General features: G+C 41.5%; 1 protein-coding gene across 1 annotated transcript; it reads right to left on the bottom strand.

The window, feature by feature from the left end:
* Window positions 1–10548: 10548 nt before the first annotated feature.
* LOC118100188 (somatostatin receptor type 5) lies at window positions 10549–14543 on the bottom strand. The gene has a single exon (XM_035144987.2). The coding sequence runs from the start codon at window positions 14208–14210 to the stop codon at window positions 13191–13193; it is 1020 nt and encodes a 339-aa protein (XP_035000878.1). The 5' UTR covers window positions 14211–14543; the 3' UTR covers window positions 10549–13190.
* Window positions 14544–15297: the final 754 nt, after the last annotated feature.

The following is a 15297-nucleotide window of genomic DNA, read 5'->3' as shown; positions in this document are numbered from 1 at the left end:
CGGCTCGTAGACTTTCCAAAGTGCTAGAACCACTTTTCTTCGATAGACTTCAAGAATACTGACAATCAATTTGGTTTTAAAAGCAAACCTGTCACAGATTTGTGTATATACGCACTGAAGGAAATTTTGTTTCTTGGATGCATCTAAAGCATTTGACTGAATTAATCATGGTAAACTGTACGATTACTGTCATCTGTTATTTTCAAGCTGTATACGGATGATCTTTACAAAAAGTGAAAGGAGTGTAAGACTGGATGTTTGGTGGGGGACAGGCTTATCAACCATCTTTTATATGCTGATGATTTAATAGTTTTGTCTCCTTATAGTGCTGGCTTCCAGCAGCTACTTAGAGTCAGCTCAGATTATTGTTTGCAGTTTGATAGCGAGTTCAACCCTAAGAAGAGTGTGCTTACGATTTCTAAAAAACTAACGGCACACTTGGTAGTGGTGCAGTTACACTAGAGCTAAAATAAAAAAAGCTTCAGGTGGCAACGATGCATTTAGAATCTTTCTTAACTCCCAAGACGGACCGGTGCAAGTCAGATGTTTGGGGCCTGTAATGTTCCTACCTTCCACGCGGTCTTGAGGAATCTTATGTACAAATTTGTGTCGATTAACTGATTCGACAAATGTCTTCAGAATGGTCTCAACTGAGCCAAGACAGAGGAACACAAGGTATTTCTCTTGTTTCTGGAAACACTGGAACAAATGCCTGCATGTCTCTTGCTGCTATGATTGTAATTATATGTTTGTTATTATTTTATTTTATACAGATGTCGACCTTTGTGTCTGCAATAGAGTTGAATTGAATATGTCCTGAAAGCTTTTGTGCCAGTGCGATATCAAGGATGCTCTTCGGCCTGGCTGAGTGTGCAACTTACTTCTAAAACCCATCTAGAGTCATAATACAAGAACAAAGCAACTTGACAACAGAAGGAATTGTGGCTGCCCCTATTATTCTCCATTTCACCATGTAATTATGTGTAATTCTGTACCTTTTTCAGAAATGTTTGCACCCATCAGTGCTGCTCTCCTTCAGTGCAGAACGCTGTCAGAGAAAGAGCAACAGAGAGATAATGAGCAATACAAAGCAATTTAAGTAGGAACTGTTTTTTCACATTGCATTATAGCCTATACGGTCTAAATGTCAACTTAATTGGGCATTTGGGTTGAAAAAACAACTGGCGGACACAGATGTCATCATACAGGAGGACAAAACGTTTTGTATTGTTATGAGAGAAAATTCAACTCCAAGAAATGTTAAACCAAGGTTCACTTTCTAGCTTTTCTCCAAACCTTTCACCTTTCATGTTGTCGAGACTTCCTTGTCTGGTTTAAACCCGTAGAATAAGCTAATGAGCAGAGTGGGTTTATATGTGAGACAAGGGGCGATAGAACCACAAAGTTGATATAAGGCTGCAGACATTATAAGTGAATAGGCAGCCATTTCTTTTACGGCTGTGGCTGAAGTTCCTCAGAAGGCTCCTTGTGATGGATGTATAATTCTGAGAACAAGTCCTGGGACACCTGTGACCTACGACCCCGGGTCCCAGATACCTTTTGGATGACGTAGAACAGAAACTATCTGCTGGAACTGAGCGGCGTTAACGTGACCATCATGCACCCTGTGAGATGTTAAAAGCACTTTGTTGTGTTGAAGCCCCAAAGAGCTTGGTTGACTTGGTTGACAGCAGAATTCAGGTCAAACCCAGAACTCACTCTTCTGTATTTATAGATTACAAAGGAAGAGAAAGACTGAAGGAGAGAAAGCTGAAAAATGACCTGATCTTGTCAAAAATAATTTTAATCCTTCTCAAACAAAAGAGGATTTGTAAGACGGAGACATTCATTTCCACTTTTATTTGATAAAAATACAAATACCAAGAATACATTTGACCAAATAGGAAAAAAAGGTGTCACTTTCAAAAGCAACAACACTCAAACAAATTTACGCAAAGGAATTACAATAATTACATGAATCCCCCTGTATTAAATGCTTATAAACAGCACATTGTGGTAACCAGGGAGAATTTGCTCATTGTACTTCACGCCTGTCAAAACAGCCACTAATTCAAACCATTCCTTATCAAACCTAGAGGTCAGTCATATACATCATAAATCTCCCCTTTCCACTGAACTTCTAGCATTGGATCACAAAGTGTTCAAGAGACATATAAGTATTCTTATTTTATACCTATTCTATTATTGTGTATCATTTTGTAAATTCAACAGTTATTTTAATTTGATAATTATTGTTGTACTTGTTGTCTTATAATTACTCCTGCCCTATTGCGTCCTCTTTATTTATTACTTAATTAATTACTTATATCTTACTTGTGGAGCTTTCCTGTTTCAGTGGTGTGTGACAAAATAAATCTCTTCAATCTAGAATGTAGCAGCTACAGACTCCACTCTGTGCACATTTTGCATAGCAGGTAAACATTTTGATATTAAAGTACGCTGGTATGATTTGTACAAAAAAAGTTGGTGATCTGCAAATGTGATAGTCACCTCACAGCGAGAAGGTTCTTGGTTTGAATCCTCTTCCAATGTTTGTGTGTGGAGTTTGCATGTTCTACATGTGTCTGTGTGGGTTTTCTCCAGTAAACAAACACACCACTCCCCTCATTGGTCCTTTAGCAGCTCCACCCCCCCCCCAATATTCATGCACGCACTCGCCAGGGCAAACCACTGATCTCTAAAAGTTGGAATTACACCAAATGTGAGAAAATAAAAATTGATGTCACCCACCTGACAAGCAGAAACACAGCTACCTCTTTATACCTTTCCATTTATGGTAGTCTCTCTAGCGTTGATACACTTCACTGATGCTCACATGGATCTACTTCCTATAAGTATTTCATTATCTTAGTATTTGGAGCGCTGTGGTGATCAGGTGGACCCAAATGCAGTAGACAAGTCCAGGTGAAAAACAAAAGTGTCATTTAATTCAAATAAAAGGCTCTTTCAGACAAAGCCGGGTCCAAAAATCAAAGTCAAAGTAATTACTATAGATAGAAACATGAGGAAAAGGAGCTAGCGCACACATAAATACAGAACAAGACAAACTGACAATGACAAAAGTAAACACGAAGACTATACAGTATATACACGAGAGAGGCAGGGATAACTGAAAGGAAAAGGTGCAGACTTTCACAAGGACAAAGGCAGGGAAACTGAGATTTCAGGGTAAAACAACCAAACACAAACCAAATCCAAACACGAGAAGAATGTCCAAAATCAAAAGTGTTCAACAGAAAATCCAATTTCTCTGAACTGTTCATAAGAGCTCCCAGTGAGTCATGACACTGCTGTGAAAATGATTTGATGTATAACACCCCGTGAGATAGCGGATTCAGCATATTCAGTCGTAGCTGTTATACGTTCTGAACCGGTTGTGGCGCTATACGTTATCTGAGGCCACTTTTTCAAGTCGTCCTCCCATCCATAGTAGACGGCAGAACAATGATTACATTATCTTGTTTGAGATGTGTCAGGGGATGTTACTACATAGTTTATTTAAAAATCTGCCCAAGAAAGAGCAGCAGGGTACCTTTAGCAGATACTGTTTAAGACCATTTCTATGGAAATTGCTTTTTCCGATTATGCACAAATATTCTTGTTTGGCTGTAACAGTAGCAGTGAATGTGAGCGTGAATGGTTGTTTGTGTCCATATGTTGACCCTGTGATACTCCAGGGTTTACCCCACCTTGGCTCAAACCCCCCTCCATGACCCTGAAGGATAAGCGGTATAGATAATGCATGTGGTTCACGTTAACCTAACATTACGAGCAGATCAAGGCAACAATGGCCAAAACCCACACTGCAGAAATTCCCATAAACTTTCCAGGAGAGATGATCATGTTCTCTGTTACTTCTCTGTTTTCAACTTTTTCTTTTGCAAGTTTCCTGCAGCTGTTTCTGTATTTAGCGTACACTGAAGAGCCTCGTGGCCAATCAGACAAAAGTCGGTACGTTATCACTGTGAGAGTCGGCCCATCATCGGATCCCCAGCACCTAAAAACAGCTCATTGATAAACCTCATCTGGTCGTATGCGCTGCCCCCTGCATGATCCTGGGACAATTTCCAATGGGAATCTCGATTTTGTTGTTTCCCTCGAGGGACCTAAATGAAGATGGATGGGTTTGGTCCGTTTTTACGATACAGAATGAAGTGGAAAGATATGTTTTTAGATCTTGCAAAACAGAAAACAAAAACAGAAAGGATAGGGAGGGTCGATTCTTTTTTTCCTTTCCATACGAACCATTCTGGTTTGTGTGGAAGTATGCTCCGACACAGAGATACAACAAGCCGCAGCTGAGAGGAGTGCAGACATTACCCACTTTGCAACCTGGTCGGTAGAAAAAGCAACCTTTGAAAAGATATCCTTGGAACCGCTTTCAGGAAATCTTTCTAAAAGTGACACAATTTGTTTGTTTGAAAATGTTGTTTTTTACACGTACCAAGCACAGATAAGGAAGATCCATGGCTTTTCACACTGAGAGGTGAAAAACGTATCTATAGAGAATCAGATATGTTCCAGTGCAGCCTTAATGTGCACAGATGCTCGTCCCCCTTCATGTCAGTTCACCACATACCAGAGCTCAGACTACCACCGTGCACGGCTTCTGTAGACTCTTGTTTGTAGGTGGACACAAGACGAACACTTTGAGAATCACAAGTTTGATCTAGCGTAATGCAATGTAATAACATCATCATGTGTTTTATCTAGTATATATATATATATATATATATAACAATATTTCTGAAAACTAATATGGGACAGTCGTAGTCTGATAAGTGACTTGTTTGTCTTAGGAATGTCTTAAAGTTGAAGTAAAAAGTTAGATATTAAGTGAAGTAAGAACACCTTAAACTCCTACTTCATTAATACCTCTTTAACCAAAGTTAGTGGGTATACGCAGGTTTTTTAAATGCAGGTAAACCCGCTAAGCTTGCAGGTATTTTCTTCACAAATGCACCAGAAACTGGGAACGCACCAAAGGCCAGAAGTGCACAGAATAGCGTCTGCAAGTGCAAAAACATACTAGTGAGCAAGTTTTTCTGCACAACTGCGGTTCCGCGAGCACGAGGCTCAGACAAGCTTACGACTGCTCAATACCGCCCGGCAGTCACTCGCTCATCAGATTGGATTTTTTGAATTTGGAGGCAAGATCATATCATACCACTTCTATTGATAAAAAAGCTTATGTCCTATTTAGACGTGTTAACGGTATTATAGAAGTATACCTGTCTCAATGTCCCCTCTGTTTTCTCCAACTGCCCCCAAGACGAAGAGGGTTCAAAGTGACCAATCAAAGGAGGGGAGCATCAGCCACTGTCCCCGGCCTTCTATGTCTCAAAACGCAACTTGAGCGACTGCAAGCGCGTAGTGACGGGCGAGTTTGCGCTCGTCTCGTTCCCCGTGCTTGCAGAGCCGCATCCGAGCACACACAGCAGAAATGCTGGCTTGCTAGTATGCCTGCCGCTCACAGATACTGTTCTGTGTGCTTGAGTGAGACTAAATAAACGGCATTAAAGCAGGCCTTAGTTTTTTTCACCACATGTATTTGCTCATTATTTGCAAATCCTTTACAGCATCTGGTCTCAGAGGCTGCCACTATGGGTGGTCATGGTCATGTACTTATATTGTAATGTATTTTTAACACAGCTAATAACACCACTCCACACATAAATTTGATTTGCTGTGATCTGTACAAAGGGGATTTTCATATTATATATTTCCGTCAATAGAAATAGAATCATCTCCAGTGGGCAGATGTCATGAGCAGTCTGAAATTATAGGAAACAGTTATAGTACACGTGTGTGCTTTCCAAGAAGACAGCACAGGGACGATAACTACTGCGGTCCACCCTGGCGCTGCGGTGTCTTGTTTTTGTCATAAAGATTACGATTTTGGCCAACGTGTAGTCCTGTTGCACAATCAGAGCGAGAGAGGGGAAGGAGAGATTTCAAAAAGATAAATCTGTTGTCGGGAAACGAGGTGAGGGAATATGGCAGAAATGGAGGAGAAAATAAGAAGGAGGAGGGGAAGGAAATCAAGAGAGGGACGGATCCAAGTGAACTATGTAAATTGTCTAATTGACCTTTATTGATCTGATCCTCTAACCATGTCATGGACACACACACACACACACACACACACACACACACACACACACACACACACACACACACACACACAGAGACATACATCTCTCTTTCTCTCTGGGGTCCCATCAATATTCTTTATTGAGAAACCCTCAGGCAGTTTGCATCTGGTCTCAATTACGCGTAGAGGGTGAAGGTTGGATCAGTCGGAGTAAAGAAGACCAATGAAAATAACTGATGTCTGCCAGTGCTTTAATTAGGACCTAACACACTCACACAGGACACACAAATACACACAACCCCCCCACACACACACACACACACACTAACCCATCTCTTTTAATGAGTCTGATCTTGTGGATTGAGGTGTTACGATTCGCTGTGAAGCTTGTATCACTCACAGCACATTCCATTGAATGGAGCTTAATTGAACAATGAATCTGATTGTTTGTGTGGTTCTTGCCGGTGTCTGGTTTTGTCACCACTCGTTCAGTACCCATTCTTAACCTGTCTGTTTGGAATGGGCTGTTTGTTTGTCCTGTGGTGATGCTGGTTGCAGTTTTCTTTCTGAAACTGGAAATGTGACCTCCAGTAATTGAGCCGCTGCAAATAAAGACCTGTTCCTGAACTCAGTTCACAGAACCCTGAAACTGCGACAATACACAGGCCAATGTGTAATTATTTGTTTCATTAAAAAGCTAATTCAGTTTTGTGTCATACAAAATGTGCTATTGGAAAAACAACTTCCACAGGCCACAGTTCATTCTTTAGTCTCAATTTAGCCCTATTTAAGTTCTAAAAGGTTCTTTCAGATGTCTCTTTAACATCTCTTTAAAGCAAGAGTTTGACATTATTGCCCTCATGCAGAGATGTAGATAAAAAGAACGGGGACTTTCTCATCTCTTTATGCTAAATATGGCATAAAAGCAGCTACCCTGGCTTTTTCTAAAGGGAAAAAAATCAGTCAGTTGACACTTTTTTTCTAGCTTGTTCGATTATTTATAAGCATAGTCTCAAACTAGTAAAGGCCACACTGTCCCCTAACATTTAAATTCACTAGATCCAGATTTTTATTTTATCCTGCACCACATTCCCCCCACACACAGTTTTAGTACGGTTGTTCATTTGTGAGCTTTAGTTTGTGCCACCATGTGGATCTTAATGTTTTCAACTGATTTCACCAGTTTTGGTTTCAGAGCCTCAAGCAAACGGCACACAAAAAAGCAGTTTTCACATTATTAAATGAAAAGTTTTACCAATAACCGTTCCATTAATGAGGTTTTTGCTTTCTCTGCTCTAAAATATAATGAGGAAAGGTCACATCAACTCCTTCAGAACTCTTGGATTCCTTGGATTCATCTACACAGTCCATCTTGAAAACAATTACACATATTGTTGTCAAACAGCCCTGGAGGACAGTACATGTCAATTTGAGGCTAACAGTAACCGTGACTACAGCACAAAAGCAAAGTTTGCGGCCTGGGACTGTCAGAATTAATTGGCTTGAAGACAACACTGACATGTAAAACAATGGCACAGTTACTTCCTATTAATTTACTGTGGGGGGATGTATTCAGTACATGAAACACGTATTTCCAGCATGAATTACTGCCATAACATCCTTGCATTTGGTGCTTTAAAATATAGATGACACTGGGGGAGACAGTGGCAAAAAAAAGGCTAAATGACGAGGTTTCCAGTCGAATTTGAATGTCGGGGCTTACGGACACTTGGATGTCACCACAGGAGCAGTATGGAGATTCTCTGGGTCAGACGTTTTCACACCAACAGGAAAGTCTCCGGTGCATTCAGTTGAGGGGTGACGTCTGGGTAGAGCAGACAAGATCTATAAGACACATTCCGCTGTGGAAATAACATGCTTTTGTTTAGAGGACATTGACCCCGACCTTATCACCAAAATCTCTTGAATCTCGCTCTTTCTAAGTTGACATCTTCGTCGAAGGGTTAGGGTTAGGGTGTTCAAGACCACTTTTCCATTGCAAGGTATTTGTGTTCTTTTTAGTTTCTTTCAGTTTTGCATCCGTCACACGTTACAATCGTCATCGATGCGCCCACTCAAAATGGTGAAATCAGTTGAAAACATTAGTATTAACTATTCATTTTTTGTTTTATTTGTCCAAAGAACCTCAGATCATGATCAATCCTAGAGAGTAGATTATACACCTCTGGATTAATCCAGTTTTCTCTGTCTATACCGGGATTGTTAACATGACTGTAATTATCTTGGCATAAGATGTACTTTATTATTTATTTATTAATTGTTTAATTGTTGTTAAATGTATATATATTTTCATAAAATTACTTATTTTCTTTCTCTCGATTCTTTGCAACCACGAGAGGATGTTGGAGAGGGTTGGTTGTGGTTTAGGTGGAGATTTGTTGTTGCGTTGCTTACTGGTTAAATACCAACGGAAATAATATTTGAACAAAAACAAAAACAATCTGAAGTCAAAAGGTTGTAAACACTGAAAAATACGACCAAGTCACTTCAGAGTGAGACCTGGCATCTAGTGGCCCCATGAGAGAACTGCATGTCAGGGCACTTCTTGTTTGGGTTCAAAGTTCAGGCGCGATGGAGCCAGTGGGGTCATGACACAGTAAAAGTACACATGCCCCTAACTCCCCCCTCCTGAACTCCACCACCTCGGTGCACCCCCACCATAATGTCGAGAGACTGATAACATGGCCGGGGAGTCAGTGACCTTCTCAGATAAAGCTGAACGCCTCCTTACTCAGGGATTGTTTGCAGTTTCCCATGATGCACTGAGATTATTTTCCAAATCCACCCTCATATTTCAGTGACAACACATCAGACATTTTTGGGGTCTTTTCACACTTGATTTGATGTAACAATGAAGATCCACAGCTTGTGAGACACATTCAAACCCCAAAGTGACTCTATGGTTCATATCTGAGCATGACTTCACATAGAGCCAGTGTTTGGTTTGTGAGTTATCTTTGTGGATCTTATGTTGGATTAATCGTTGTGTTTTTAGACTTGTTGTTTTCCTTGTGTTTGGTTTTTGGTTTCTGCCTAAATTGTGTTGTGATGTTCTGTTTTGCAAATTTTGTGTCACTTCCTGCGTTATTTTGTTACTTACCCCTGTCTCTCATTTCAGTTCACTTCACTTCCTGTCTTTGTTTGCATTCCCAGCTTTCGCTGATTACTTTCCCCGCCAACGATCCGCCAAATAGTATTGGGCCAGGCAGATGCCTGTGACTGTTGACTAGTTAGCCGTTTCTGTTTTTCATCTTGCTTATCTTGTGTGTATCCTGTTAGTGTTTTATCATTTTAAGTGTTTTTAGGGTAGGTGCAATATTCAACTCACTTTCATTCTTCAGTATTATTCTAGGTCTTGCCTGATATGTCCTTGTGTACTGTTTTTTATTGTTGTTGTTGTTTGTTTTACAATGTACTCTTCTGCAGCTGCTGTAGCACTTTGGCCCAAGACAAATTTCCCTACGGGACAATAAAGTATATTTAATTGATTGATTGACTGTACACCCAGAAACAGAAGAAGGCCATTGTAAACATCTCAGTTTTAGTGAGGACGTGAGGCTTAAACGCAGAGGGAAAAGTTTGTATTGCATAATGTCTGCATTAGTGTGGACAGGACGCAAGTCTCTGTGTTTCCCTTTGTTCAGTGCCTGTTTTCCTAGTATTTAATCCTTGTCTTTATAATCTTTGAGTCCATTTTTAAGTTGGGTTTCTTAACTGTGCCTTCAGCCTGTGACAATTGTGGATACTAGCTGACTTCCTACTTGTTTACTAAAAACAGAAGGTGAAGTAGATTTATTTTCAAGTATTTTTCACTTTTACTTCACAAAATATATCAGCAAGTATCTGTACTATAACCCTAACCCTACAATGCATTGTGTTACATTATATATTTGTACTATTAATTAAGTTAAATATTTTAGTTCTTCCTCCACCACTGATAAAAAACACATGTTACTCACTTACTGACCAATAGTAACAAACATTTAGCTGCTGAATCCATGTCAGAAAACATTAGAACCCAAATCAAACAATCTACTGATGATTTCTCTTTCAGCTGTGCAATGAAATCATTTGTGAGTGTATCTTTGAGTGTAATCTTTACCGTCGGCACTTGAGCTTCTTTAAAACTTTCAGGAGACGACTGTGGTGAGGGTTTATTATCTCTTTCAAGACCAGGCTGGCAGACACAAGTGGGTCGCAGCTACGGCGGGCTTGACATTTACAGAGTCTTTCCAGTTCACAGAATAGCCCCCGGGATAAAGTCTGGGAGCAGGCGGCTGAGAAGAAACCCAGTTTGGGAATCCAAAAATGTATTATTTACTAAATATATCGCAATAACATCTAAGTGAAATACTTATAGGATAGAAAGTAGGGTGGCTGCAGTAATGATTAATATGAAGTGATCTGTGAAGTTCGAGCCCAGGCAACATGTCTTTATTCACATTTAGTATCACTAACAGTTCAGTAACAGAACACTGACACGCAGTTTAAAAAGGAGACACTCAAATCTGTGGTATATGTTCAAATATCATCATATATCATACATTTCTCTACAAAATACAGATTATGACAGATTATTTATACATATTTACATCACAGATTTTGAATGCAAATAGAAAAAGATATTTCTTTTTACATGTGTAAATCTGAGTCTTCAGATGCTGTGATTGGATCCTCCGGTCAGTGTTGACGGTGTTTACATTTGTCGTCTCTCGTTCTGATGCATAATGCATTCCTTTGAAAAGGGGCTTTTAAAGCTGACACCAGAGTACTGACATGAATGGAAGGTAATTAAAAGAAGCATGTACTTGCTACTACATGAAATTTTCTTTGTATTCAGGTGAATGTCTGTTGTTTTTATATATATATATAATATAGCAATGTTATTTGAGTGTGTGTGTGTGTGTGTGTGTGTGTGTGTGTGTGTGTGTGGGTGTGTGTGTGTGTGTGGGTGTGTGTGTGTGTTGTGTAACTGTATCTCAATCCATGGGTGTGTAATACTTATGGAGATTTGTCCATATCAACCTGCATCCACGCATTTGACCATGTGATGCACCAGAAGTTTGGCAAAAATCCTAAAATGATAGGCCCGTCTGAGTTGTAAATATATTTCCAGCTGTTGTAGCTAAACATTTTCCCTTTGTAGCCATTAATATCTATATAAACGGGTAAAAAATGTATCTACACATTTATAGATCTATTCACATATCAGCAGATTTGTCCACACACGTTCACATTCAGTCTGAACATACTTGCAAATGTAATTGCACATTTACAGATGTTTAATATATGATTACACACATTCTGAATACGCGTTTGCAGATTCCTGTACGCATTTGCAAATCTCAGCATGCGTTTGCTGATTCTTTTACACGTTTACGAATCTGGTTACACACACACACACAGGTTGAGATACCGTTACACAATTCTCTACACGTGTGCAAATAATGTTTCTACAATGTTGGCCCCATAAAAAGCATTTTAATCAAGCTACACCCAAGACTGCTTCTAAAATGTCTCATCTGCTGTAATTTTCATTACACAAGGTTTTTAGCTAACTTAATAAAATTTAAGAAAATCAACAGCAAGTTAGGACATATACTTGTTTTAAAATACACATTCCGGAGTGCATGATGGCAGCGTCACATATCCTTGGTCCATTTGGCATGTCCTCAAAAATTAGCGCTACCCGTATGCAATCGCAATATGTGCATGAAAGGTAGGGGGCAGTGTACAAACAGTATTGTGGAAAGTTTTGAAGACATGCTAATAGAGGAATTCTGCACTTACCTAGGTCTGTATGTTAAACGTATGACAAACATGCCAGTCAAATTAGCTGAGGACAGATGAATATAATTTTGTAAGTTGATGTGGAAATCAATTCTGAGTTTGCTACGTCTGCCCACGTTGGAAATTGTTGTAAACGGTGTTTTTTGTCCACCAGTAATCAGTTGCCTGAACTGGCCGCAGAATACAAAGACCAATTTCGTGTCGTCATGTTTATTGTTTACATAATGAAAATCCAGTGGTTGTTTGAGGTGTGAGCTCTCTGGTGTGCCCTCTAGAGGTCAACATGTGTAACAAATTTACATTCATAATGCAGCAGGTTGTCTATGTAAATGCATGGTTAGAAAACAACATATATTTCTAAGGCCTAACCTTGACATACAAGACATAGAGATGCATGCACATGGCCACCCACGCACAAACACACACACATTTGACGCTATTCAACACTCGAAAGCCACCAGCTGTGGGAGTCGAGGGGCCTGTCTGTGTGTGTGTGTCTGTGTGCGTCTTTGTGTGCTGGTGTTTGGCCAAAGGCATGTGACCCATGCTACGCTGTTTACACTCCACCTGTCCTCACTTCAAGCCTCTTGTGCCGCATTTCATTAGTTCCTGGTGAAAAGCAGTATAAGGAGATGCACTAGAGCAGGTCAGCTCGGCCGTCTGAGTTATTAGACGACAAATTATACAACACGTCTGAGTCAGACGGAGCGGGGAGGAGGGGGTCTGCACTCTTAACAAGTGGGGGGGGATTTGTCGGATGAAGAGCTTTATGGAAAATCCTCGAAGTCAAAATGAAAAAAATGAATGAAAAAAGTATGTTTTTTTGGCCTTTCTTGACCTTTAAAGACATTTTTTCGTGAGAAAGAAATTGGAAAGCAGAAAGCCAACCCTTTCGTTTACACAGGGAGGACAGGGTAAACTTTACAGCTGGTGAGAATGATTTACAGTCACTACTCAAACAGTGGAGTGTGCGATCACCAGGAGTCTCTGTAGACATGATATCAAACACTGTTATTTGAGACGGCTATGAGTTATCACCTTGTGTACACATGTGTGGTTACACAGTTAGGAAGAAACCGAACTCAATCACCCAGGAAATAACAAGCTTAAAGAAAATATGTTCAACAATAATCTGTAACTGTTTCCAAAATAACAAATAAAAACTAAAATTAGGGTTAATTACAATCAAATGAGTAAATAAGTTGAAGGTATCATGCAGTGCAGGAAATGGAAATAAATGGTGACTCAGTCTTTAGTCTTCTCTCTATGCGAGTATGGTGACATCCCGCGCCCCTGTGTCATTCAAGTCATACCGTTCAGTGTTGCACTGCATGCTGGGAGATGACTTGACCATGGGGCAGAGGAGGGTGCGGAAGTGCCTCCTGAAGGTATCGGAGAGGCAGGCGTAGAGGATGGGGTTAGCACAGCTCCATGAGTAGGACAAAAGGACCATGCACTCAAAAGCTCTGGCGAAAGTCAGCACCAGACCACTTTGATGCAGGGAGCAGAAGTTGAAGGTGTAAAACGGCAGCCAGCACACTCCAAACACGACCACCACCGCCACCACCATCCTGGTGACCTGTCGCTCCAGCCGGTGGCTTTCCTGGTTTGGTGTCGACCTTCTGAGTCGCTGGAGCCGCAGGGTGAGCAGGAGCGCCGTGTAGGATGCGATCATCATCATGAATGGCAGAGCAAATCCCATGACAAAGGTGTAAGAGAGGATGCCGAGCCACCAGGTGTCCGAGACGAGCTCTGGTATGCACAGGCCTTTATCCGCCGAGAAGTGAAGCGCCATGGGGAGGATGGTGAGGAGCGAGAACAGCCACAGAACCGCCGAAATGATCTTTGCGCAGCGCGGCGTTCTCCAGCGCGCAAACCGAAGCGGGTCGGCCAGCGCCATGTAGCGGTCGATGCTCATCACTGTCAGGCAGAAGACGCTGGTGAACTGGTTGATGCCGTCCAGCACCATGACCACTTTGCATGCAATGTCACCAAACACCCAGCGGTTCAGGAAGTTCTGGCTCGCTATGAATGGCAGACCAACCATGAAGAGTCCATCGGCCAGGGCCAGGTTGAAAACATACACCGTCGTGGACGATGACATTTTGTCTAATTTCACAATGGCGATGATGACAAGGGAATTCCCAGCTAGTCCCAGGATGCACACCAACGGGTAGAGAATGGCCATGGTGATGCCAAACGCATCAATGTTGTCCTCGTAGTAAAAACGCTCATCCACGTAAGTGTCATTGTAATTGGTGTCCAACAGAGAGGAGCCGTCCATTCTGCCTCAGCATCAAGGGAATGATTAAAAGAGAATAAAAACACAAAACTGCCTGCAGACCAGTGGCAGCTCAGTGGGATCAAATCTCTGCTTCTGCTTAAATTCCTCTGCAAGCACTTCCAGAGTCACCTCTTCACCTCTACTCAGAGGGAGAGGGCTAAACAACACAACCAAAAAAGAAACCCCCCCTAAATATCAAACAGTGTTCACAGGTTCAACGACAGCCCGGCTTCAGCAGCTCTTCATCACCTCCCCAATCCAGTCAATACTCTTCTTATCCTCTGGAGAAGGAGACCTGTCCAAGTTTAATCCTTGAGTGGTGGGGACCGCACACTTCTGTCAGACACTCGTACTCTTTCTCACACACACACATACACGCACACACTGTCAGGGATGTACAGCGATGTGGAAATGAGCAGGACTGCCTGCTCAGACGCTTGCCTGAGCACTCCTTCTCCCTGGAAGCCCTTTTATATCTCTTCCCCCCACAGTGTGTGAGGAGTGTTTCTACTGGGTGGGGGACCCTTCCACCCCCCTCTCTTCTTGTCCATCAGTCTCCAGAGATTGTGATAAACTCCAGCTTGGCTCATGCCCCCCTCCCGAGTGCTTCCCTAGTGCCTCTGCTGTAATGCTGTTTCCAAGGTAAACCCCGGCCCCCATCTGCTACAATACTTTTGTTTTCATAACTCTTTCTTTCCATCTTTCTTTCCTCTTCTGTTTACTTCACCCCCATCCCTACTCCACAACCCTTCTCTGGCTCCTTCACAGTTTAGCAGGGGGTCACACAACTAAACCAACTGGCACACACACATTTATTAACACTATCTCATCGCTGGGGCCACCCACCTTTACAGCCCCGACTGAGTAAATCTGCCGACAGTCAAAGATAAAGTCCTCCTGTCTATTCTCTCAGGGTTTTTGTTTTCTGACATTTGACATGCAGATGCCGTTGTCTGCTTCTCCGACTCCGTCCATCCTCCTCCCAGCCTTCCGCACTGTTTTTTACACACCGTCTATGATGAATTGAGGGAAGTGAAAAGGGAGAAAAAGGGGAAGGTGACAAGGGAGTGGAGATGAGACAGCAGGG

Source organism: Hippoglossus stenolepis, chromosome 21, assembly GCF_022539355.2.
Source record: "Hippoglossus stenolepis isolate QCI-W04-F060 chromosome 21, HSTE1.2, whole genome shotgun sequence".
NCBI lineage: Eukaryota > Metazoa > Chordata > Actinopteri > Pleuronectiformes > Pleuronectidae > Hippoglossus > Hippoglossus stenolepis.
This window is presented reverse-complemented; position numbering and strand designations above follow the sequence as displayed.

What these genes read in the sequence shown, in the direction of transcription:
- LOC118100188 (XM_035144987.2), bottom strand. Translation starts at nt 14,210, where the DNA reads ATGGACGGCTCCTCTCTGTTGGACACCAATTACAATGACACTTACGTG.